General features: G+C 38.3%; 1 protein-coding gene across 1 annotated transcript; it reads left to right on the top strand.

The window, feature by feature from the left end:
* The first annotated feature begins 636 nt into the window (after positions 1-636).
* LOC108444433 (ferroxidase HEPHL1) lies at positions 637-22,670 on the top strand. Its single transcript, XM_037546995.1, has 19 exons — positions 637-809; positions 4,297-4,541; positions 8,697-8,909; positions 9,289-9,492; positions 10,898-11,152; positions 11,366-11,537; positions 12,775-12,914; positions 13,304-13,435; positions 14,461-14,666; positions 15,335-15,407; positions 15,756-15,968; positions 16,423-16,630; positions 17,697-17,836; positions 17,966-18,094; positions 19,785-19,891; positions 20,193-20,412; positions 21,322-21,461; positions 21,623-21,785; positions 22,597-22,670. The coding sequence occupies exons 1-19, from the start codon at positions 637-639 to the stop codon at positions 22,668-22,670; spliced, it is 3,207 nt and encodes a 1,068-aa protein (XP_037402892.1).
* The last annotated feature ends 4,770 nt before the right edge of the window (positions 22,671-27,440 follow it).

Below are 27,440 nucleotides of genomic sequence, written 5' to 3'. Positions count from 1 at the left end.
ACGCCTTACTAAGTCGCGGCCACACAATGTTTTTATTTATACAGGATGTCAGCAGCGGGCCTATTTTACGACGGCCTGCATGTGTATCCCTCCGCCACACGTACATCTATCTTCTAAGCCGCTATTCCTCCTGGGTCGCGGGGGGAACTGAACGGGTTTAACGAAATGGATTAAAATACATTTTAAGCCAAAGCTTCATGGCGAAACTACCATAAAACAAGGTGTCAGACATCGGGCAGCACAGGTCTAAGCATTCCAAGTAATCTCGTTTTATGAGAGAGCTGGGCGTCTGGTTCCTATCACCGCCACGGTGAACAGCTGTGACTCGGCAAGTTCCTTTTCTCGCCAAAACACTCTGAATGACTTTGGCTGCATCGTAAACATTTCACTATGTAGATTTTTTGAAAATCCAGCGTTCCCGGGAGAAAATATGACTTTCTGAAAGAAGTCTCGTATAAAAGGAGGGCGTGTCTGTACCGCTCACCTGCTCTTTCTACATACACCACGGCACAGCGGCCAGTTAATGACCCAATCTATGAGCGCCGCCGACAGACAGACAGGCAGACAGAGAGGCAGACAGACAGCAGGGAGTGGCTAAAGAGAAACGGGCTCACAACCTGAACCGCTACGCGCAGAATGGACGCTACCGAGAGCAGCGCTTGGCTCCTGGCTCTGCTGAGCTTTTGCTCTGTCTTTGGGCGAAACGCGGCCATCACCAGAACTTTCTTCATCGCCATCCGAGAGGGGGAGTGGGATTACTCTCCCGGAGGACTCAGCCGGGTCAGCGGAAGACCTGCTGCAGAGGACGAGTGAGTTTGGCCCTTTTCAGCCCGGTATAAATCTCACAACCGAAATGACTCAAAGACAGACATGCTTATTTTAATAAAGGTCCCAGAAAAGATCTCATAGATGAAGGCAAAGAGGTGTGAACTTTGAGTCTTCGTGATTGTTTTTGAGGTGCTATTAGTTTTACTGAGTCATGTAACTGCATTTCTCCAGGCTGGGAGGCTATAGGGCAGCGGTGTCCACCGCTGCTCCTGCGGAGACTATCCAGTAGAGAGTTTCACACGACTCAACTCATTAGTTCATTAACTGATGAGTTTATGTTTGTGTGTCAGAGCAGAGAAATCACCACACTGTGCTGGACACCTGCCCCCCAGTCCTGAGCAGCTCCGAGATAAAGGCACACAAATCTACATTAGTCTTTGTTCAAACCAACAAACAAACAAACAAACAAACAATGCATCAAATGTCCCATCATTTAGGTTTAGTTAGAAGTTTTGAGATATACACACAGTTCAAAGTGTTTTTACTGTAGTTTCTTTGTAGTCATTTTAATAACAGCATTATTATTATTGTTATTGTTATTATTATAGTTGTAGTAGTGTTATTATACGGTCATATGCAAAAGTTTTGGCACCCCTTTCTAATGGCATGTTTGTTTGTTTTTTCTGAATGAAAACAGATTAACTCACCCTAGAACACACAGTTTAATGCGCAGTTATTGTTTGTTAATTTAACATAAAAAAATGATCAAATATAAAATGTGCCCTGTGCAAAAGTTATAGCACATTTTATATTTTATGTTTTTTTTTTCCAATTTATTTTCTCCCCTGTAGAGGATTTTCTGGCTTATTTCAAAGAAATAAGAAAATCAACAAGACACATCATTTAACTAGGGGTGTTCAAACCTTTGCATTTGGCTGTTTAAAATTCACCCCAGCGTGTGTCTCCATAGGTCATGTAGTTTAATGTATGGTAGAGTGTTTTACAAAAATAAATCAAAAGCATAATCACTTTCCATTAATGATGAAAATATATAAAAATGAGTGTCACTTTTTCCATCCATAAGTGCTTTGCCTTTCATTCATTCATTCATTCATTCATTCATTCATTCATTCATTGAATGTCATTCTAGTCCCACTATCGTAGCTGGGGATGAGTTTTGGGACAAATTAAAATGCTATAAAACTATATAGGCTAAATATCCAGTGCATACAGACACTACTTCCCAAATACTTAAAGTACACATAGATAACCATTCAGAATGAACATGCAGACTGGACAGGGCAGCAAAATAAGCAGAAAAAGTGAAGCAAAAAAAAATTCACTGACAACCAGAACTGCAACTGAGGGTGAAATGTTCAGAGAGGTGGTATAAACATTAAATCAGCTGCCACTGAAATCACTGACCACCCTAAATCTGCTCGATTTAAAAATCACTAAATTATTAATCATCATCCTTTTCGTCAGTGAGCAGCATCAGAAAAGCCTTCATACAAACATGTAGGCATGACCTCTCAGAGTTGTGGACCAATGACGTTTTATGGACAGGAGGGATTATTATCTACCAGCAAGATGAAAAAGTTCATGAAACAAAGTATTTGAGAAAATCCAACCCAATGTTTATTTGTAATTTAAAAGAAGGGCCAGAAAAAAGGTAACATCTAGAAATTGTATTGAAATCAAGGTTTATGTATGGAAAAAACAGAAGAGTACCCAACCCTAATATTAATAAGTCTAAATTGAATGCCAACATTTTAGAAATATAATTTTAGAATATCAAAGTCTGTCAAAACTGAGACCTGATCTTAAACCAGTGCTATTGCTCTCTGGACACCTGATATCGTGCAATATCTCAAAATGTGAACAAAACATTTCTCCTGGTACATTCATCATGAAAATTCTAATTCTGAAGAAATGGAGAAAGATGGGGAGTTTCGATATATATATATATATATATATATATATATATATATATATATATATATATATATATTATATATATAAATAATATATTTATTTATAGAAATGTATAAGAATAGTATGAATTGTTTCTTTAAGCAGCATTCATGCAGTAACAAAGCCCAAATAGGCCTAAAGAAAGCAATAGAAAACAGAAGGGGGAGCTTTCTCCTCTATAAAACTACAAAGCTGAAACACCACACTTGAGTTTATACCTTTTATTACCATTTAGAGATGTCAGAAGATTACAGCCAGGCGCTGCTCCTCTGGCACAAACCAGCTCACCTCTTTTCACACTGCTATATGAATGATCAGATCAGAGTTGAACTCAGAATCTGATTTAGTGCATCTGATAATTATAGATTATTAGATAATTTAACAGATAACAGAAAATGTTACTGTGGCCAAGATGTATTTTTTGGAATTGTACTTACACAGCACATAAAAACCTAACATTATGAAGCAAACATTAGTTACCAATTGCATTTTCTTATCCAAACTAGGTGGCACATGGCACATGTATTTGATGGTAGGTGATGCTATAATATGCTCTGGACTATGCAAATCCATGGAAAATAGTGTAGCATATTTCAGCAATTAGAAATATATATGCACAAATTAGATATAGTATGTTGACTAGACACATATGTATTAGTTAGATGGAAAGCAGGATGTGTATTCAAAGGGAATTCCACCAGGTTTGAAAAATTTGTACATAATTGAATGGTTCATTTAGAGTGGTTCAATGAAATGACCATTATAGAGAAACTTATTGACTCAGATTTGTTGAAAATGATGGGGATAAAAACCAGGGGTCACAACACCAAAATGGCCATTTTATTTACTATACTGTTTATTTACTGTTTCCAAACAATAAATGACCCTCACATGTTTTATGTTCATCTGAACAAATACATTTCTTTGGGGACTGTCTTCTGACCTCTATCTAAACTATCGTAAAACAACATATTTGTAACTGTCTCATGTCATAACTTTCCGTAATGTATCTTTTAGTGACATTAAACTGTTCAGACATCGGGTTCCTATCACCATCACTGTGTACAACTCTGACTCTGTACATTTTTGTCTGATGGAGAATTTGACACCAAACCACTCTGAATGACTCTGTTAACATTTTAACCATTTAATTATGCACAAGTTACAAAAATGGTGGAATATACTTGGAATCACTGTATTTCAGGGGAACAAGATTTATTGTAAGCATTGTTGGGGTAACTTCATTGGTCTATTTGTCACAGACTGTTCACATAATGTAAAGGGTATCTTTAATTTTCATATTTAATTTTCATAAAACATAGATTTTAAAAATGGTAATGGAGTGACAAGGTTTAAACATGACAGTGCAGTAATGTGTAACATCATGCTGTATTTAAATAAATTTGCTGTGACATAATAAAGAGTATTACGTCTGTGTGTTTTACCACTGTGTAGAAACGTGAAAATTAAATGATCCCTTTTTCCACTGACCCTTATTTACCTTCATAATAAGCCTAAAGTGACAGATCCTTTGTGTTGTATCTCATGTTATAGGCATGCTTCTGTCTTCCTGCTACAAGGCCTTCATCGGATTGGCCATGTGTATAAGAAAGCCATGTTCAGGCAGTACACAGATGGGTCTTACACAAAGGAGATCCCCAAACCTGCCTGGCTGGGCTACCTGGGACCTGTGCTTAGAGCTGAGGTTGGGGATGTCATAGAGATCCACCTGAAGAACTTTGCCTCCAGGAGCTATTCCATGCACCCACACGGAGTCTTCTATAAGAAAAACTCAGAGGGTAAAACATCCACAGACATAATCCTCTCTGCTCAGAAGGCTCTAATGACATGGTGTGGTTTGGCAAAAGAGTATGTGACCTATTATAAAGCAAGAGGAAGGCCCTTAAACCCAAATAACAGTTTATCTAAGACGAATACAGTGAGTGAAGTAATACGTTTATTCAGTAGATTCTGACTCTCCTTTGTCTAAGATAAGCATGATGAGCTGTATCTTTGGTGTAATTGTAAGGGATAAGTAGTTAGGGTTTAGCAGTGAAGGGCTATTGTTAATTGTTTTCATTGTCACCAGTCACATTACATGTCCAAAGGTTTGTAGACACTAGCTCATCCAGTGCTGCTTCTGAAGTCTAGGGATTTGCACTAGATGTTGGAACATTGCGGTGAGGATTGATTGCTTTCAGCCACAACAGCATTAGTGAGGTCAGGTACAGATGTTGGATGATTAGTTCTAGATCACAAACACTGCTCTTACTTATCCCAGAAGTATTAGATGGAGCTCCAACAGTCCAGAGAACAGAGTTTCTCTGCTCCACAGCACCGGGGGGGGGGGCGGCTAACTGATTGAGTTATTAAAGTTCTATCAGTGATGTGTGTAGATGTGTGTAAATACAAGCTTCCTGACCATTCTAGAGGTTGTGGAAATATTAGGGAAATATAATTTATTATTAATTAAATATATATATTTTTTCCTGTAGTTTTTCACACTAGTTCTTCTGGTTCCATTGTTTTAGTTGTTTGTGAAGTAAAACGGAAAAGTGCTAATTCGCTCTGTAGAGTAGATACTGTTTAAAAACTTTATGAAAGAAGTAAGCCATGATACCTGGTTGCCGGCCTGATTCTCCAGAAACTTGATTCCCTAGATTGTTTTCACTCGGAAAGGATCAAGACCAGACGGGAAATTGGCTAGCCGTTCTCTTCTACCTTTTATCCCTTTTTTGTCAATAGTCTTGCCTGGTACTGGTCTGACATTTAATATGGAGGAGGTTTTCTTACCGTAAAGGGGGTGCTGTTAATGCCATTGTTAGTGCTTTTGGCAGAGCGGCACAGCAGTGATGCTAGACTGATAAAGAGGCAACATTGGCTGGGAGTGTTAAAGAGATGACATCTCTTTCCCATTTCATCTCAATTCAATAAAACTGCTTAGTCAGGGTTGAGTAAAGGAGCATTGATTTGTATAACATTTAACCTCTAAATCGTAAAATTGATTAGCATTTTATTATGTGAGGGTCGTTTCCCTAAGGCTATTGTTTGTGAGGTGGCCTTGAGAATGTTTGACTAGTTCCTTTGTGTGTTTGTTCAGGGAAGGAGGAAGATCTTTAGCACCTAAAACCACAGGAAACCCCCGAAAATAACCATTAGCGCACATGCTTTACAAGAAATGCAGCCTTATTAAAATAATTAGTGGTGTTAGACTGAAGTATCAGAGGCAGGCAGGTATGGGCTGGCACAGCAGTAGTCCACACTGGGCACAAAGTCAAAGGAACCCAGTAAGCAGCAAGTGGATCATATCTGTACAAGTGGATGGTAAAACAAAATAATAAACATTTGCTTTATCAGATTAGTATCTGCACATTTAACTGTGGTGTTTAAATAGCCAATCGCTTTACATTTACTGATAGTTTGTGAAGACTAATTAAAGATTCATTATTACATTGACAAACAGGCAAATTATTACATTATTCATTATTAAATTATTCATTATTACATTGACATATAAACAATCATATGAAAGTAGATTTGTTTGATCATAGCCTGCATGTTTTGAGCAACTCTGGTCAAATGGCATGTTTTGTGGATTTTCTAAGTAACCCATACAGAGAACACACCCCTGCACATTGTAATACACATTAACGGTTATTAGATGAATTTAACATATTGGAAAAAACAAAACACTAATTGTGGCCTGTGCAGAAGTTATACTTCTGTTTGTTTTTTTCAATATGTTAAATGTAATAATAGAAATAGTAGAAATTTTGCAGTAAGATTTGCAAAATGGTCATATTTAAGTTTGTTGCCTGTAGAGCATGTATGAACTTTTTCACACAGAAAATGAACAATATATGTAATTTGGCTGGGGTGTTCAAACTTTTGCATACGATTATTAAATGTTTAAATCTTATTAAATCATTTAAGGGGAATTTTTCTCTTGAACATACTGTGAATGTGGTTTCCTTTTTATAAGCTGACTTGGATATATGCCCCCTGAATAGGTATCCTAGCCAGTGGGTGGGGAATAGCAGTCACCACTATGGGGGGAGTAAAAGGGAGCGAATGAGTAAAAGAAGTCTTTATGATTACTTCTTTTTTACTGCCTATATGGTTACCTATACATGCCATGATTATTTAAGCACAGTTTTTAAACTAAAGCATAGATGTGCAATACATGATAAATGCCTCCCCTTCTCATTTTACATGTACCTACAGCTCACCTGATTGTAACACTGAGTCGTTTAATTAGCTGAAATCCAAAGACATGAGACTCAAATAGTAGCCTTGTGTCAGAGCCCCTGTGCATGAATGTTTGTCCCTCTGTGGTTTGAATTGTTTACTTACTTCATTCCAAAGCATCTTAACTTAAACATTCCCACCATGGCTGTTTGCATAATAATAATAATATAATAACAGTACTGAAATTTGTTTGGTACATTAACGCAAAGGCTTTAGCTTGTAAATCAGCTTCTAATTCATCTAAAATCATTAGGGTATAGACTGAAGAGCTCTAGGAGCTTTATGAGTGAACTATAGCTAAAGCTTTTTAGTTTAGTTAAAAGCAAAGGTGTGTAGTAATGCGTTAAGTTGCTCCATTACATTTAGTTAAGTAACTTTTTGAATAAACTGTAGACTATATTTCCAAAAGTATTCACTCACCCATCCAAATAATTGAATTCAGGTGTTCCAATCACTTCCAGGGCCACAAGTGTATAAAATCAAGCACCTAGACATGCAGACTGCTTCTGCAAACATTTGTGAAAGAATGGGTCGCTCTCAGGAGCTCAGTGAATTCCAGCGTGGTACCATGTTAGGATGCCACCTGTGCAACAAGTCTAGTAGTGAAATTTCCTCACTACTAAATGTTCCACAGTCAACTGTCTGTGGTATTATAATAAAGACCTTCAAGCTTCACGTGGCCTTCAGATTAGCTCAAGAGCAGCGTAGAGAGCTTCATGGAATGGGTTTCCATGGCTGAGCAGCTGCATCCAAGCCTTACATCACCAAACACAATGCAAAGCATCGAATGCAGTGGTGTAAAGCTCCGCCACTGGACTCAGAGCAGTGGAGACGTGTTCTCTGGAGTGATGAATCACATTTCTCCATCTGGCAATCCGATGGACGAGTCTGGGTTTGGCAGTTGCCAGGAGAACAGCACTTGTCTGACTACATTGTGCCAAGTGTAAAGTTTGGAGGATGGGGGATTATGGTGGGGTTGTTTTTCAGGAGCTGGGCTCGGCCCCTCAGTTCCAGTGAAAGGAACTTTTAATGCTTCAGCAGACCAAGAGAATTTGGACAATTTTATGCTCCGAACTTTGTGGGAAAAGTTTGGGGATGGCCCCTTCCTGTTCCAACATGACCTCGCACCAATGCACAAAACAAGGTTCATAAAGACATGGATGAGTGAGTTTGGTGTGGATGAACTTGACTGGCCTGCATAGAGTCCTGACCTCAACCCGATAGAACACCTTTGGCACGAATTAGAGCGGAGACTGTGAGCCAGGCCTTCTCATCCAACATCATTGTCTGACTTCACAAACGCGCTTCTGGAAGAATGGTCAAAAATTCCCATAATCACACTCCTAAACCTTGTGGAAAGCCTTTCCAGAAGAGTTGAAGCTATTATAGCTGTAAAGGGTGGGCCGACATCAAATTAAACCCTACAGATTAAGAATGGAATGTCACTCAAGTTCATGTGCAAGCGAATACTTTTGGAAATATAGTGTACTTTCTTTAAATACTTTGTGCTTAACTAGTATTTTCTAAAAAATCTTTCACTTTCTTAAATTGGTCCACATTCTTCCTGCTGAATTTTGAAGTCATTTAAATTCAATGTATATTACATACATTTCGCCCTGATTAATGCCTTTGTCATTGGTCACACTCTCATACCTGACCACATCTATGTGTGTAACACAAGTCTGATCAGATATTTTGTGTTCTAGGGGCGCTGTATCCAGATGGAACCTCTGGAGCACTGAAGCAGGATGATGGTGTTCCACCTGGTGGTACACACACCTATACATGGACAGTGAAGCCAGAATACACCCCCACAGAGGGGGATTCCAACTGCTTGACTTGGGCTTACCACTCACACGTAGTTGCCTCCAGGGACATCTCCTCTGGACTCATAGGAGCCCTGCTGACTTGCAAGAAAGGTGTGTAAGTTCATCGTCAATGCAAACTAATGTCAGTAAGTTAGTAATGATGTAACAATAAAGGAGCCTGAAGGGTTCAGTTTATAGTGTGTTAAATTTGAGCATCAAATGTGGCTACTTACAGATTAGAAATGCTGCTCGAAAGATTCCTTAAGAAACCAAAAGTGGTTCTTCGCTGCATTGCTCCAAATGCTCTTTTTGGCAACTATTTCTAAGAGTTGTCTTAGTGATCTATACTGGTAGTTCTATAAAACACCCTTACAAATGTTACTCTTGAGTGTCAAATAACACTTAATCTGACCATTGCATTGGTTTCATTGGTCTCATTAACTAAAACTAAAACATGTGCCCACTTGGTGTGGTCTTCATTTATACTTAGGAACCTTGAAGTTTGTTTCTGGAGTAGGGGCTAACTACTCTGAGGTGCGAAGGACAGATGTGGATCAGGACTTCCTCCTTATGTTTAGTGTGGTGGATGAGAACCTGAGCTGGTACCTAGAGGAGAACATCCAGACCTTCTGTTCTGATCCCACTGGCGTGGACCCTAATGATCCAGACTTCCAGCGCTCTAACAAGATGAACGGTAAGTGTTTACCTCAAATATTGAAGTATCTGCAGAGGTGGTTCTAAATACGTTTAATAGAAATTGCATTCAACATTAGAAGAAAATTGAGGAATATCTTTTTATTAGAGTAATACAAACACATTTATGTTAACCAATAATGAATGTTGAAAAAAGCCTTTACAGCTAAAGTTACTGTAGCCTCAGTATAAGTTTTAATCTTTGGAACAGTGGCTCTCATTTTAGATTACCCACCATAGATGGGGTCTGGTCAGAACACGTTCTATCATTGAACTGAACACTAGTTTATTAGCCATACCTGAGCATGGTGGTGGCTTTCTAAGCATTATTAAGCCTGCCTTTTTGGTACACTTTGCTATTATTCTGTTTAAAACTGTAGATCATCTTTGTCCATACTTTTTTGTTAATTATTCATCCCAAGACCAGTGGCAGAACCAAAATAAGAGTTATTTCCCAGCATTGGGGGCTAATTTATCTTCCCACTACATAGAGTGCATCTTTAAAAATTAGCCAATACAAAGTGATGCATGCAAACCCTCAATATGAATTGATGTAGCCATTTACATCATTTTATAATTCTATATATTTCACTTTCATTCTTTATGCCTCTTGCCACTAAAGAAGCATATCGCTGTTGATAGATCAAAACCTCGTATCTCCAAAATTCCAAGTTTACAAGAGAAGGAAAAAACATACCTTACTTTAAATGTAAGTCAATGGAACCAGACGTCTTTCCAAGTCATTTTGGGTCATTTCTGTTGGTCCACTCATCATGAAATTTACATAAAATATATAGGACCATGGGTTCTTTCAAATTATGTCACAAACTGAAAAATGATAACAATGGAGACACGAGGTTTTGTTCTGACAGCAACAATATACAAACTACATACTGGGTTAAGTGTAGAGATATACATTTAGATATGCATTTAAAACTTTTATTATTCAGAAATAGCAGAGGGAAATTGGTACAATAGTGACTGCTGATCCATTGTTGCCAGGCCTAAGTCACCCAATAGCCCTTCATCTATGGTCAGATTCTGACCACAGCTCCACTGCCGGAGGGATTTTTGTTTGGCTCTCTTTCATCAACCCGGCAGTGATGTTGATGTGTGTGAAGCTCACAGGAACACTGCAGAGACTGATACACTCATACCAGCGCAGTACACATGCCACTGTTGTGCCACTACAGTGCTGAAAATGGTCCACCACTGAAATAAAGTTCAGTCGACAGTTATTGTGTGGTGCTTTTTTCTAATGATGGTCGAGGTAGAGAAGGGCTTACCTTAACAGTAAACCTACAGTGCGCACCATTATGGCAGATATTTCTGATAATAGTAGGGTTACCTAATAAATTGGCACCGCAGTGTATGACTGTAATATGTTTCTTCATTTTGTTATGTAGCTATAAACGGCTATGTATATGGGAACCTACCTGGAATTGAGTTGTGCCAGAACCGAACAGTGTCTTGGCATCTCCTTGGAATGGGCAATGAGGTAGATGTCCACTCAGCATATTTCCATGGACATACACTACTCATGAGAGGTCACAGAGTCGATGCTGTCAGCCTGTTTCCTGCTACCTTCCTCACTGCAGAGATGACCCCTGTCGAAACGGGAACATGGTTGCTCAACTGTCAGGTCAACAGTCACATACAAGGTAGACCTTAAGGAAGTGTCTTATTTGGTTTATACTGATGTTCTTCAACTGTATGAGATGGTTAGGAAACACAATTCCATCAACATATCAATAAAATCTTAGCAATTTATTAAAAAATGTGATCAAAAAGGAGGAATAGCATACATTTCTGTCCAATAGTCTCTTGGATTTGATATTGTATAAAGTGATGATGATGATGATGATGGTGTGCAGATGGTATGCAGGCCCTGTTTCGTGTTTCACCCTGTGGGCTGCAGGATGATTCCCAGGCTCCTCTGAATGGGACAGTCAGGGAGTATTTCATTGCTGCTGAGTTGGTTCAGTGGAACTATGCCCCATCAGGAATGGACACACTGACCAATGTTTCACTGACTGAAAGCCAAAGGTATGGAGCTGCGTTTATTGCCGCTGAGACTTTACTGTTTTGTGGTTATTGGCACATCATTATAGTACTTTTTGATGCGCTTCATATAAAGGAAAATCATTTGTATGGTTTGTATTGGGTAACAAATGTTAAAGTTTCAAACTGTACCATTTACACCACAGTTCTTACAATCCATATATGGAAAATAAGCTGCAAAAAACAAGCTTTTTGAATTTATTGTTTTTGTGATGTAACAAAACCCAATGTATTGCATGTATTCAGTCTACAGCAGGCTAACCCTGTCAGTTTATGTTCTATGTTTTAGACTGGACTGCTCTCTGAATGCGGCATAACACAGGGCAGCCAGTCAGAACAGAAGTCATTTAAAAGCCCAGTCACAAAACCAAGGAAAGAAAGAAGAAAATAATGATCAGTTATTAGTGATCATTTTTGGCATATAAACCAAAAGCAGAAAAAAGCACAGAAAATGAAGGACACAGTGTCATTGACCACTCATGTGACACATCGGATCTTCGTGACATTTGTCTGTGCCCTGAAGAAATTAAATTTTTTAACATAACCTTTTTCTAATTTTTCTTTGCCTGTTAAAGTGAGACAAATTTCCTGAGACAAGTGTTAATATTTGAATAAACGAAATGTATAGAATATCAATTGCTAATGATATATATAGATATATATCATTCAGTATAATCATTAAATTGTGCTCATGATATAACTGATGAGATTCACAAGTCTCTGTGGCGGCTGTGAAGGTGTCAAAGAAAAATGTGGACCCAAGAAATTCTTGTTACTTTTTATTGTTGTTATGTTTATTTGAATTATGAATATGACTTCTAATGTACACTGTGATAAACTCACTGCTGAGGTAAATTGATTTAAAGTTTGCTTAGATGCCTAAAACTTTCGCACAGTACTGTATGTAAATGATCTTTGTTCTGATTGGCTGCCCTGTATTGTGCCTCAGTCAAAAAGCAGTCTGGGCTGAAACACTTTACTCTAACTTCAGCGTGAATGGGAGGGACTAAACTGCTGTAGGTATATGTAAAATTGTTTCTCTGACATCATAGAAGTTCAAAACGGCCATTTTTTGGAGCTTAGTTTCCATATATGGACTGTTTGAAGTGGGAAGTGAATGATATCTTTTGAAACTCTTAACAGTGTTTACATGCTTCATTAAGACAATGAGGAGTAAGTCAGTTTTCCATGATTAAGGGAAGCACACTACTGTAATCCTCAGCCCCTCAGAGGTGTTTTTTGGGACACGTGGTGGCCGTCTTGGTGGGAAGTATAGGAAGGCGGTATTCAGAGCTTACACTGATCACACATTTACCAGCATGAAGGAGCAAACCAGCATGGAGACCCACCTCGGAATTCTGGGTAAACCCCTTTCTTAATGTTTCTTTAATTACTTGTTTAGTACAAAAATGTGACCTTTTTATTCAGTTGTGTAGAGAGGCATTTATCATCAGTGACTTACAACATGTTCGTTATATGAGGAACTTTGGACGACTGCTACAAACAGTATTCAGTCACCAGATCTTCAGGAACAGAAAACTAGCTCCTCTGGGATATTGTTTTGTTATTGTTAATGATGTACATTCTTATGCAAAGCATACAATGTGTTTGCCACTGCATATGTTGCCATATATTGTGGATCTGTTTCCATGTGCTATTCACAAAACATACAGACAAGATATTTGTACTAGATACATCCTGTTGATAAACAAAATCAGCACCGATTTCCTAAATTTTTTGTTCACCCTTAGGTCCTGTACTGCGTGCTGAGGTTGGGGACATTTTGCTGGTCACATTTCTAAACAATGCTGACAGGAATTACAGTATGCAGCCTCATGGCCTCCAGTATGGGAAGGAATTTGAGGGAGCTGAGTATGCGGATGGTGAGAAAGCAATGAAATAGGAACTTCTGCACTGTCAAGTTACAGTTATGTGCAGTAGCTACATGCAGTAGTGAGTTTGCTTATATAACAGTAAAAAAGTTCAGGCCTCAATACAGAAAAAAAATATATTGTTGTTGTCAGAACAAAACCTCATCTCCATCATCTCCTCATCCCCATTTTTGTTGTTTTTCAGTTTTTGACTTTGTGTGTAAATTTCATGATGAATGGACCCAAAGCACTGGCCCAAAATGATGGGACAAAAGGTCTGGTTCCATTGCCTTACGATAAAAGTAAAGGATGTTTTTTCCTTCTTTTGTAAAGTCATCATTTTGGAGACAGCAGCGAGCTCGTATTCATGGCCAATACATTAGGCTTAGACCTTTAATTAAGAGAAAATAATCACAATTTAAATCACATTCCCAACATTGGTCAGAAAAGTTGCAATTAATGTAACGGGGCTAGATTTCCATTCCAGATGGAAGAATAGGTGGTAATATGTTACCAGTGTAGCAGTGTGGGTGGAGTTTTCACAGGCTCCTGTCTGATTACGCATAGATACCACAAAACCTTAGGGAAATCTAAAGTAACTGACACTGCTTTTTTATTGTGTTGCTCCTCTGTCCAAAAGTTGGAAAAACCTCAAATGAACAACTTTGGTAAGAGTTTGTCCCATCCTTAAATCTGTATTGTGACATTATAATGGTTGTAGCTTTAAATCTGTGATATAATGGTCACATATTTCCAATGTTTATTGATAGAATTCAGAAACTGACCAATGGTTTCTGTTGTAAGGAAGTTTTGAATTTGTTGTCCATGATAATCAACGCTACAGTTATAGACCCAGCCCGGATTGAGATGAAGGTGAAAGACATCAGACTATTCCTTTAATAAGCTGTGTGAACTGACCATGGTCTTGGCTGATGATTAGAATTATTTGCTTAGTCAGTCCAGGTGCACCTTTTACTTTTAGTTGCTTCTAGTTTGGTTGAAGGGGTCTCCCTTTCCTCTTTTCAAATATTATCCAGGCACAGTGAAGAATGGATCTCACGTGCAGCCAGGAGACTCCTTTACCTACAGGTGGCAGGTGAGGGAGGGGCCATCTGAGAGTGACCCACCCTGTATCTCCTACCTGTACTACTCCTCCAGTGACCCCATCAGAGATACGAACACTGGCCTAATCGGCCCCCTGCTGGTGTGTAAGCGAGGTGCACTGAGCTCCAACATGACCCAGGTACGACTTTATTCACACTGGATTAGATAAGATATGAGATGTATCTTCAGTGGCTCTTTAGAGAGGCGGTGGTTATATGTCATTGAGTGTAGTGTCTATTATGTGATGATGTCATGTACATCCATTTTGATCCAGGCTATGGGAATTTGGGGAAATTGCAAAGATACTTTTCCCATACAAATGTTCCAATTAAATCACTTACAGATTGCATTATACCTCCACTGGTGAAACTAGTGCAGCTTGACTAGTACTTATAACACATTAGGGTAAAAGACTAAAAATCTAGCTCGATTTGTGCTTTCCTGTACAACCTGTGCTCATGAACGCAAGAGGAATCACTGATCTATGTGCATGTGTATAAGAATATCAGAAAGGTTAATGATATGTCCTGTATGTACACTATTTGCTTGGATTGTGAGAAGCAGAAAAACGCAACCTTCTAAGATTGAACTTTGGAGGTGTGGAACAATATCCCTAGATTTCTTTGAAACGCCTAAAGCAAGACTTCTGGAAAAAATGGAAGCTGTAATAGATGGCACACTACATGCTAAAAAAAGTTATCATATGTAATTGTTGAGCCTTTTGTCTAATTTTCTCTTAAACATATATTTTCTGCATTTTTGGGATGCTGGAAAATGAATAACTTGTGTTCAATGGCCTTTTTCAAGTCTATTGGAAAAGCATTCAGAGTGGCTCTAAGTGGCTGCTTAAAGGAATGCCAAGTATGCATAAAGCTGAAAGGCAAAACCAGGGTACATTTAGGCATAAATAACTAAAATATGAGATAATTTTGTGTTCTATGGACTGCATCATTTCTTTGTATCTTTACTTTTATAGCTCAGAGTTTTCTGTTTCATTCAAAAATATGTAAAATAATAGGCTAAGCCTGAGGGAAACCCTTTGTTTAAACATTTGACTGGTAGTGTTACTGTAACAAAAATATCACTGCATCTCTTTTGCAAGCTACAGCATAAAAATCATGTACTAAGTTGAATAAATCAAAGCTCTGAGTTGGATAAACGTTCTTACAATGTGTTGTGTCTTTGGTCTGTGTGTGTGTGTGTGTGTGTGTGTGTGTGTGTGGTGCAGCGGTGAATGGCTATATGTACGGGAATCTGCCACAGCTGGAGATGTGTGAGGGTGCCCGGGTCAAATGGCACCTGCTGGGACTTGGCACAGAAGTGGACGTACACACGGTTCACTTTCAGGGCAACACTTTCCACAGAGAGGGCACCACCCGTGACACCCTCACTCTGTTTCCACACACCAGTCTCAGTGTGTTCATGCAGCCAGATACAGCTGGTGAGTCACGCTTCTGCTGCTGTTACTGCTGCTCACAGTGTTCGGTAGCCTCTTTCTGCAGCACCTCCAGTTGCCATTCCAATTTTTTTTTATTGTCCTAATCAAATAAAATTTTTGTCCCCATAACTCAGAGTAATGAGGACATTGTTGTGTCTCAATGTGTGAAATCAGTGATTCAGTGTTTGACCATGTGGATAACTAGTCCTGTTTTACTCAATTTAGTGCAGTGCAATATGTGAAATGTTAAATAAAATGTATTTTGATAGTATTTTTAGATGTGCATTACCATCACAATACTTGAAAACCTTTTTTAGATATTATACAATGTGCATCAAGAAAATGTTTTCAAATATTGTGATGTTATGTTTTTGTCATATTGCCCAATTTCACACTCAGTATATCTTATTGCACTGGGGACCTGTGGGTTAGTTCATTGTGTTGTGTCTGAGTACAGGGCTGTTTGAGGTGAGCTGCAGAGTGAGTGAACATTACATGGGAGGGATGAGGCTGCAGTACAGAGTGAAGAGGTGCAGGGAGAGCCTGTCTGCTCCCATCACTGCTCCTACAGGGCACTACTTTATTGCTGCAGAGGAGGTGGAGTGGGACTACTCACCTGAGCGCACGTGGGAACTGCAAAACTTCAACTCCACAGAAGACGACAGGTAGATACACATAGACAAAACGAAGCTGAATGTAGCCCTGACTATGTAGCACTTACAGTGGCCACATCATGGCAAACCAATTTTTCCTTTTTTAGATGGGTTTGATGTATTAAGTAAACTGCAGTACATGCCAGTTCATACAGTCTACATATGGAAACTGTGCTATAAAAACAGCCCATTTTGAACGTATTCTTTTCGTGATGTCACAAAAAACAAAATACCAGTCAGTTTACAACAGTTTAGCACACCTATTCACATTGAAGTTGTAAGGAGTGTTTTGGCTTGGACTGCTTTTTGAATGAAGCACAACACAGGGCAGCCAATCAGAATAGAGCTTATTTACATGGCACTTATTGACATGGCCTTAATGGCACAGTAACAGCCTGCTTAATTCTGGGAGAAAAAGAGGTTGAAAATAGGTAAACATGAATTAGGACATAAAATATGACAAAACCATACAAAATAATGGAACCTTAAGGGGAACATAAAATAAAAACAAAGTATATGACAAAGTGTAAGGGGGAGCGAGGAGGCGGACGCACACGCTGAGATAAGCGAGATTTATTATGGGCAAATCCAGGGTCGTGGTCAAAACAGTCCAGGGTCAATCAGCCGACACGTACAGATTTAGGGTATGACATGACAACGACCAGAACCAACACAAACAAAGACCAGGTACAAAGATACATTGATACAAAGACTGGCAAATGCAGGGGGCAAACACAGGGCTTAAATACATGGAACAATGAGGGACAGGTGAAAACAATCAGGGGCGGAGTTACACAACCAAAACATGAGCACATGGACAGGACTGGGAGGGGCCAACCGTGACACAAAGGTCTTCTGCTTACCAGACCATTGTCAAAATGTTTCATTTTATGTTGTCATTCATTTTCATTCAGATTCATTTACAGCATATATGAATTTTTATGTTGGTTTAATGTATGTTGATAATTTATGTGAAATACTTTGGGTTGATATTATTGAAGACTCTTTCATTTACTCATTTTTTCTTTGTTACTATTGAGTTCTCTCTTCAGTTTGTAACAGATAATCTGTTTCTCAGTCCAGGCAGTATATTTGTTGGGAAAGGTGAGAACAGGCTCGGCTCCAAATATAAGAAAGTAGTTTACAGGGAGTACACCGATGCCACCTTCAGGACAAGAAAACAGCAGCAACCTGCGGAGAAACATTTGGAAATATTAGGTAGGCTCTCACTTGTTTTCTGCAACAAGGTTTTTTGTTAGATAATGATGGTATTAATGATCATAATTACATGACTGTCATGGTTTGTCCCATCTGTTAATGTAATTATATGCATGTGTGTTTCGTTAGGCCCAATCATCAGAGCAGAGGTTGGGGAGGTTCTTCAGATCACGTTTCTGAATAAGGCTACTCGGCCATACTCTGTACAGCCTCATGGAGTAAAGACGATTCCCACACATCCACAGCCTGTATTACCTGGTAAGGAACATCACTAAAGTTGTCTCTTACAATAATTACCTGACATCACACCCGTAACACGATCTTCAGTGTCCACTGTATGTGTCAAGCCTAAATAGACAAATATAAAGCTATTTATATATATGTATATATATAGTCTTATTTACACTGAGTTCCCAGTTAAGTAGGTACTCTCTCTGTATGGGTGCACTTTGTAGGTGTGCATAATTTTTACTGACGTTTGCCAATCTGCTGCGGCACAATTTGCTATTGCCACTGTTGCTGCTAATACCTAATAGCACCTAATTAATTGGCAATTCAGCGTATGTATGATTATACATTAGGCTAGATTGCCTTATATATGCGATGGGGTCCAAAAGTCTGAGACCACTATGGAAAACATTCCTTTTTTGTGTTCTTTTCTAATTTATTATGAAGTTTTGTATTACAAATTACATTAGCAGCAAACAAATTCAAGTGGAAAGTAGAATCTCTGAAGTTTGAACATAAATTTCACAATTTCTTACTATTTTGTGTGTCTCCCTTTTGCTTTAATGACAACGTGCTACCAAGGGGTTTTAGATGTTTGTGCAAAAGCCTCTCATGAATAGATCAAATTCACCTGGGGACTGTCTGAACATGTGCTTGAAATAAAGGGATAAAACAGAAACAAAATCTAAATTTTTGTACAAAGGCCTTAATGTGGTCAATGTCACAAATTTGCTTAAATTTGAATAGTAACCTGGAAATAGTGCATCTAAAACATATTTCTTGTTCATTTTGCTTAAAAATTGTACACATTTCTATCGTTTATTTCCAGGTTTTTTTTTTTAAATATAGATTTCTAAATGTGGTTTCAGACTTTTGGACCCCACTGTAGTTGTATTTTACACTGAGATGCCAATTTCCAATTTATTTACAGTTTACAGTTCACAATTTATCGACCCCCCTCTACCACCATGAGACCGCTGCTGATCAGGTATTATTTGGTTGGTGGACCATTCTCGGCAAATTGATGAACATAAGTGTCTCAGGCACAGTGTCACGATTGGCTCCTCCCACTCCCCATGTGCTTTTTGTTTTGATCTTCCATGTGCATTTGTTTTGATCCAGCCCCCTTGTTTAGTGACTCCACCCCTGATTGTCACCACCTGTTTTCCGCCTGTCCCTCCTTATCCCTGTGTTTTATAAGCCCCGTGTTTGCCCTTTGTTTTCGTTGGTCTTTGTGTTGGATGTACTGTTTGATGTTTGGAAGCTTGTTCTCTTTGGATCTTGTTTGATGTTTGATTCTTGGTTGAGGTTCAGTGTTTTTGTTTGTCATGTCTGACCCCGCATTCTCTCCGTATTGGCTACTTGAACCTGGGCTGTTACGACTATGACCCTGGATTTGCCCTTCATAAATCTCGCTTATCTCAGCACGTGCGTCCGCCTCCTTGCTCCAAGGCGTTACACACAGCAGCATTGCTGACTCTTTTTAAATACTGTGTACACATACTGGCCACTTAGAAACACCATAATGGTACAATTGTAGTTATACAGTTTTTTTAGTGCATAATTTTGTCTCCCTCTAGCCCTTTTATTAATGCTCAGTTTCTGACTACAGGACCATTGTTGGATAAATATTTTCCAATCATGACATTAAATTGTTTAAAGTGCCCCTCGGGGCAGCTTAATAGCTTTTCTGTAATTTAAGAAAAACATTTGCTCGCAGGAAACATGAGTAGGTACCAGTGGATCGTTCCAGAAAGGTCCGGCCCAGGCATCTCGGATCCGAACTGCATCTCATTTGCCTACTACTCTGCTGTGGACTTTATTAAGGTGATCTCTCATGACCAATAAGGCACTGTTTCATGGTTTCTGATGGGGTTACTCTAAAGGAAAGGACAGGAGGAGGTCATGCCATGCTTTACTGTATCAAATTTGATGCACTCCGCTGCTGCCATCTTTAATCTAGCGAAGGAAAAGTTTGTCAGGCACAGCAGCGTTGCTGGAGTTATTAAACATTTATTAAATGTACCTTCACTGGATATAACACCTACTATGTTGTTTATGCCACTGTGGGCTCTACAATGTAATAGCTTTCTTAGAACTTGCTGTTGGATGGTATTATTTGTTACAGGACACAGTCAGTGGGCTAATCGGGCCACTGGTGATCTGCAGGAAAGGAACACTTAACTGGGACAGACAGAGGCTGGACATAGATCGGGAGTTTGCTCTTCTCTTCTTCATCTTTGATGAGAATAAGTCATGGTACCTAGAGCAAAACATCAAAACCTACTACAACAACTCACTGCCTCTGCTCAGAGATGGAGACTTTGAGGAGAGCAACAAAATGCACGGTGAGACATTGCTTACTAAGAGTTATCATTTCTTTTTAGAATTTAATTATATCTTTTAATCATTTAATTTCATTTAATGTTTAACCCCATAGATTTACTTTTATCATACACTTCTATAACTCTATAACTTCTGTATAGCTTATTTACACTGCAAACAGGATTTATAAAGCTAATAACTAGTTTGGGTTCTAAAAATGGATGTTTGAAGTCTTAGAATATAATACATTCATATATGATTGCGCAACTCAACTGAATTCTGTATTAAAGCACTATGTTTTTAAAAGCCACTGTAATGTTCATCAAATAAACTTTGATCGTTGTGTTGCATGGCAGCTGCTGGTTACTTTTAATGAACTACAGTGCTTTGTACACGAGTCCTTTATTGCAGTTATTATAAGTCAAGATTAAGCCAAGCTTATGGAGACCAGTTTAACACTGCACAAACTGCAGCTAATAGAAGCTTATAGCCACCATTTTAGCATTGTGCAAACTGCATGACTAACCCATAGACTTGCTTGTGTACTGGACAGAAGATTTCAACATGTCTGCTACTGCTATTTGTGGTGACAATTCATTTTTGTCCATTTCTAGGTAACAGTGTAGAAACCACATAAGCAAGAATGTATGACTGTTTAACTCAATATGGCTTAAGGCAAGTATGTGATCATTTAGGCATGCAGTTTGCAAGGGACTAGCTTTATAGCTCCAATACAAAACTAAAGACGAAATCAGACACCAACCCAGTCTTAGCTAATCAAGTGTATGCAACTATTTTTTTTGGCCATTTGACCTCTTTAAGAGGTGATTTGATTTTGCATTAGGGTTTCAAAAAATATTTTGATCTTTGTGTTCGTAATATTTAGTGTGTTGAGTCAGGTGTGTATATAGTGATCATTCATGATCTTTCAGCAATCAATGGCAAACTATATGGCAACCTTCATGGACTGGACATGCAGAAAGGAGAGAGAGTGAACTGGTATCTACTGGGGATGGGCAGTGAGGTGGACATGCACACTGTCCACCTGCATGGTCAGACCTTCATCTACAGGGTAATGAGGTATCATTATATCAGTTATAGCAGAGATTTTTTCAAAGCATTTATTAGTTTTCCAGACTTTCCTCATAATCAGATAGGAAATTGTATAAATTTGATATTCACTTTACCCAAAAGAAAAGAATGTAAGCTTTTCCTCTTATTTGTCTCACGCAGACCGATCTGGCCCACCGGGCCGACGTGTTTGACCTGTTCCCGAGCTCGTTTCAGACGCTGGAGATAATGGCAGACAGTGAGGGAACGTGGCTTTTGCACTGCCATGTTGCTGACCACATCCTAGCAGGCATGGAGACCACCTACACCATCCAGCCCCGGGCAGGTGGGACATCTGCTTAAAATAAAAATCAGGTCTAGGTGCTATGATCAAAAAAACATGCAGGTGTCACTCTGAAAATCGCAGGGAACATAAAATATTAGCATTATACGATACTCAAATGGAGTACTATATTAAATATTTAGCAAAGTTTGAATAAAAAAACAACGCTTATCAGACCTGAGAACTGTCTGAGTGTAGTCCTGACCTTCTGATAAGCACACATGATTGACAGCCATCAGTCCAAAATATCCATATAAAATTCAGAAAAAACGAGACATCTTTTCCCCTCTGGCCCCTTTTTGGGGAAGACCACCTGTCGAGTGACACCCAGCTAATTTGAGTTTGAGACCCCTGCTCTTCGGTTCCAAAATTCATTCACTGGTTCATTGTTCAGTCGTTCTGATTTAAAACATCGAAAGATCGAAATAAAGATCGGAATGAAATTATTACTATGTTTTCATTTAATAATAAAATGGATGTGCGTTGTTTGGCTGGGGTGATGATTCCAAAGTTTTTGTTAGAAGGGACAGAGAATAACCTCATTATGGTTTACCACCAAAAGTTACAGTGCAAAGTTGGACTGTAATATAGTAATTATTCACACTTTATGCTATTTTAATTATTAGTATTAGTATTATTTTACACAATATAATATAAATATAATATTATTTATTACATTATGTATAAAGTAATTTGCATAATATTCTGAATGATAATGAATTTACAATCAACCACAGACACATTTCAGTGTTTCACACATTACAGTATGTGTCCAGTTCAGTGCATTATATGACTCTATTAACATGTGTTTTAGGTGGCAGTCATGTGACTCAACGGCAGGGCATCGTTTGGATCTTGGCCTTCATTTCCACTCTCAGACTAATTTGATTTGGGACCAAGGTTGCATTATTTTAGATGTGATTATGAATGAAATCGTTCCTTGTTTTATTGGTGCACAATATGCCGGTGATTATAACCAAATCCCCTAATCATAATGTGTATGTATATATATATAAATATATTTTTAAGACTTTTTAGCAGAAATAAAGAAGTGTGTTGACTATGAATGGGACCTCTGTTCATTAATGCATAAATGTTTTGTGGCCTTCTTTCTTTTTTTTTGCATGAGAGCTTAATAGAAACAGTTCTCCTGACAAAGACATGCAGCAGCTGTAATTCTCCACAGGGTGGCACTACTACTCAGAAGTTCTAAACCTCTGTACAACTATTATAAAACTGTCAGGCAATAAGCTTTGCTCAGCTACAGCTACTCTAGCATTTGAAAGTTTGACGTCATTTGTTATATTACAGTTTTTATCAATTGCTTAAATGCATTTCCTTAAACTGTAAACTCACAATAGTGCCTTGAAATCCCACAGCATCAATACAAGAACCTACAGCACTGCTTCTCACTGTGTTCACACAAAATGTAAAAGACCTACATCTCATGGCATAAACACAATCCTCAATCAATAAGGAAATGTTTACTTTTAACGCTCTCATAGACACAGTTGTTCATTGTGGAAATCCTTGCATGCAAAATACTGTATACAGCAAGCATAGTGTTTATATAAAAAGCAGTTTACCTGGTCATGCAGGAGGAACAGCTGTGGTGAGGTAGGAGGAGAGGAATGTTCTATATCTGGGCCTCTTTTATAGGGTGGCTCTGACGTGTAGGCTTTTTCTCCATGCCTTGGAAGCCAGGGTATCAGGTGCGATGCTGATGAAGTGTTGTGACCAGCACAAATATTTACATGCTTGCTTGCTCAAGTTTGTTAATCACTGTGATTATGGCGCCGTGCTACATTTCCATGCAAATGAGTTTTTGTGAAGAATGCCATTTTAACGGTTCAAATCATTTGGCGATGCAGGTTATGGAAAATGTCCGTAACGTTTTGTGAATGACAACAAAAACGTTCCACTTTCAACTTTTTTATTGGCACCTAGAATCTTGTATGCTTACATTTCCATACAAATGATTTTTTACAAAAATGATACGGGCTATGGAAAAGGTAATATTTTATGAATATTTAAAAAAAACGAATATTTTATGAATGTTGACAGAACTTTTCTCTTCAGCTCATTTGGATTCCTGAAACATGGGGAAAACTACACTGGATTTATTCACAAATGATGCATAAACTTCATCATGTGACATATTTCCCTTCACGCGTAACAGTTGTGAAGTCAAGGGAAGGCCAAGGATCACAAGTTGCGGTGTACATAACTGTAGGGAAGTCTAATGTGTCTTTTTCTTTTTTTCTATAAAGAAGAAGTGCAAGAAATGACGTTATTATGTAAAGCAAAAGCAAGAACCTGCTTGGCAAATACTTCAGAAATGTTATCATTAATTTTATCGCTTGTAACTTACACAGAAAATCAATGGAAACATAGCTATTGACATGAGTCTAAAATGTTTTCTGTATCTAGATTGATCAGTTACTTAAGGCTGTTATTAATAATTGTGGCTTGACCATGAATTAAAGTTAAGGTTTTCATGGCCATATGGCCTCAATACATTAATTTGTGGCCAAAAGGAACTTCTCTTGTGGCCTATGTCACCTTCGGAGCTTTCTAACCAACAGCGCTAAACTGGCCATAAGACAGAATGAGCCAATTAAGTAATTGCCATGACTTAGCAAGGCATGGGGATAAGATATTTAGGTCATGGCCATGATTTAGTAAGGCACAGGAAAGAAATAATTAAGTCATGGCCATGACTTAGAAATGCATTAGAATGAGATGTGGGTACAAGATAATTAAGTCATGGCCACAACTGAATAAGGGGTGATAACAATGTAATTAAGTCATTGTCACAATTTAGTAAGGCATGAGAACAAGAGAATTAAGTGACGGCCATGGCATAGGAGCAAGATAATTCAGCCTAAATTTGAGCACTTCCTCCCATCCCTCACTTACCCCTCCATCTCACAGATCACATGAATACAAGTGAATTAAATGGGCAAAAAGTTAGCATGTTAAAGATTTAATGTTGTTTTTTATTGTTGTTGTTGAGGGAGCGTGCCCATGAGAACCTTTCATTTTGTCTCCCAATGGCCCCTATAAAGGTTAACTTATCAATATATTTTGCCATAAATAAAACAACACTGAAGTCATGTTTGACCCTATAAGGCCCAGCCTTGACTACAAGCCTCAAAAGAGTGTTAACACCCAAATGAGTTTTGTGTGAAAACACCTTGTAAGCCAGCTGGTGCTTATATAACAGGGTGTTTTTGTTCACCCAGCACTTGTTCATGCGCTTTTTGAGTTGGCAGAAATGACCGTTGACATGCCTATGTACTTCATCACGTAGGCTTTCCAGAACAATCTGCTCTTTAGGGATTATGTCTGTAAGAACGGTCTGCCATTAATGCCCAAGTTAGCCAGGCAGGTGTAAACAAGTCCCGTAGCTGTACTTTCCCACTGGATTCAGAAATTAATATCTGCCTGCTCATTTGGCGCCTTTCCCTTTTCTCTGCTGACCACTTTTGTGATTTCTGGGTCTACAGGGTTGTTTGCTAATTCAGTCATGCTCAAAGGCACATACAGCAGCCTAGAACTATCCTTGTACAAAAGGTCACTTCCATCAAATAAAGATAAAAGTAGCTGCTAACAAAAAACTTAGGGATTGAAAAAGAAAGTATCAGGTCAAAAAACAACTAAAGCTCTGTTTCCTATTGTACAGCAGCAGAACTTTGTAGCAGGCCCACATCCGGTAACTATCAGCATCCCAAATTTCTATTATTACATGTATGGCATTTGGCAGATGCTCCTATTCAGAGCAACTTCCAATTTTACACAGGTAGGCGAAGGTAGTGTTAGGAGTCTTGCTAGTATAGGATGCCTACCCAGGTGGGGATTGAACCCCACTCTACAGCATAAAAGGCAGAGGTGTTACCCACTACACTACACCAACCACCTTCACTGTTTTGATGTTTGTGGTCTACAATAAAATGAAAAGGCCTGATGGTGAGAAGTGTGATAAACAGCAAAAGCATAAATTGGCGTCTCACTCTATACATAAAATAGATCTACCCTAAAAAACTGAGGTAAGATATGAACAGATTGAACACACTGTGTTTTGACAAATTATGACAAAAAAACTTGTGAAAGTTTCAGCCTGAGCAATTCAAAAGAGGACGAAGGATTGAAATGATTAAAAGTACAGTAAAAAAGGAAAATCACTTTGTTTCGCTGTCTTTGGTTTAGCCTCACCTTGGGTGCTTCCTATGTTGTCTCTTCACGATGTGTCATCTACTTCAAACACTTCAAAGAGATAAAATTGTGCTTTAGTTAATTATACTAAGGAAATATAGTTTCTCTCCACTTTCGGTCATACTGGAAACATGAATTATATCTATGTTTTGTGTCACGTAGTTGTCGCACAATGATCGCGCTATTTCAAATGCTTATATTATTTTTTAGTTAATAGAGTTTTACGTTATTATCTATGTAGAAAGCAAACATGTCTATGAGAAGGAGCTGAATAGACACAGGAGGAAATCTAAATGGTGTATCAAAACAAAGAAGATACTGATGAAATTTGAACATCATTTTAAATATTAATTTCATCTGACACTGCCTTACACTATGAAGATTCTTTGATTACTGATCCGCTTTATCACCTCTCTGTAAAGCACTCTGAGCTGCCGGTATGAAAGTTACCTATAAATAAAGTTATTATCAATATTAGTAGTACACTCTTTAAAAAGGTGTTCTTTAGTAAAGAACCTTAACACTCAAAAAACCATTTGCATGCTTGAATGGTTCTCTGCATGGTGAAATGGTTCTTCAAATTGATGGAGAACATGCTTTATATGGTTCCAGGTGGAACTTTTGAAAAGAGCTCCATGTAGCATCTGCTGTGGTTAAGAACTTTTTTTTGGTACTACATAGAACCATTTTTAAAATGCTTCCTTACAGAACCTTCTATAGCGCTTTCTCTGTCACTCTTAAGCAGTGGAGGACAGTAAATGTAATTCGTTACTGTACTTAAGTAGTTTCTTTCTGTATCTGTACTTTACTTAAGTATTTCCATTTTACTTTCACTTCACTACATTTCAAACTCAAATATCTGACTTTTTCCTCCACTACGTTTTGAGAAATCTGTCGTTCCTTTTGGTTTTAGTGTGTATAAAAACGTAAAATGTCAAAACAAAAGAAGCGCAAAGCCAGAGCACCAATGATGAACTAACCTAACCTGTAAGTAGACCACAATATAGAAATATGTCCACATATGCAGTCGTGACTGGCGTGTTTCTTTTTTTCAGAATTCATAAAAACACTTTCATTCTATAGTAAATTATGAACAGAGGCCTACAGATCAACACAGTACAGGAAAACTTATTTGTGATCCTGAGTTTAAACCAAGTTTTTATTCAACTTGTAACTAATTTACAAAGTAATCTTAAACTGAAACTTTGCTTGTGTGTAAAAAGTGATTTCAGAGCCACTCGGTTCTCCCTGATGGAAACTGTTTACCTTCAGTGTTTTGTGCTTATGATCATTTTAATAGACGTCAGCGTCACTAATTAATGACGTTCTATTAAAAGACTGGTTTACCAAGAGAGACGCTGGAGGATTTTCACCTGAAATGAGTTCATGAAGCGAGTCTTGTTATAAAAATGATAACAGGACCAGATCAGAGCCAGAATTACT

The sequence above is a fragment of the Pygocentrus nattereri genome, chromosome 18, assembly GCF_015220715.1.
Source record: "Pygocentrus nattereri isolate fPygNat1 chromosome 18, fPygNat1.pri, whole genome shotgun sequence".
NCBI lineage: Eukaryota > Metazoa > Chordata > Actinopteri > Characiformes > Serrasalmidae > Pygocentrus > Pygocentrus nattereri.
This window is presented reverse-complemented; position numbering and strand designations above follow the sequence as displayed.

What these genes read in the sequence shown, in the direction of transcription:
- LOC108444433 (XM_037546995.1), top strand. Translation starts at nt 637, where the DNA reads ATGGACGCTACCGAGAGCAGCGCTTGGCTCCTGGCTCTGCTGAGCTTT. An exon ending in AGACCTGCTGCAGAGGACGA is followed by an intron (nt 810 to 4,296) that starts GTGAGTTTGGCC and finishes CTCATGTTATAG; the next exon opens with GCATGCTTCTGTCTTCCTGC. An exon ending in GGTCAACAGTCACATACAAG is followed by an intron (nt 11,153 to 11,365) that starts GTAGACCTTAAG and finishes GATGGTGTGCAG; the next exon opens with ATGGTATGCAGGCCCTGTTT.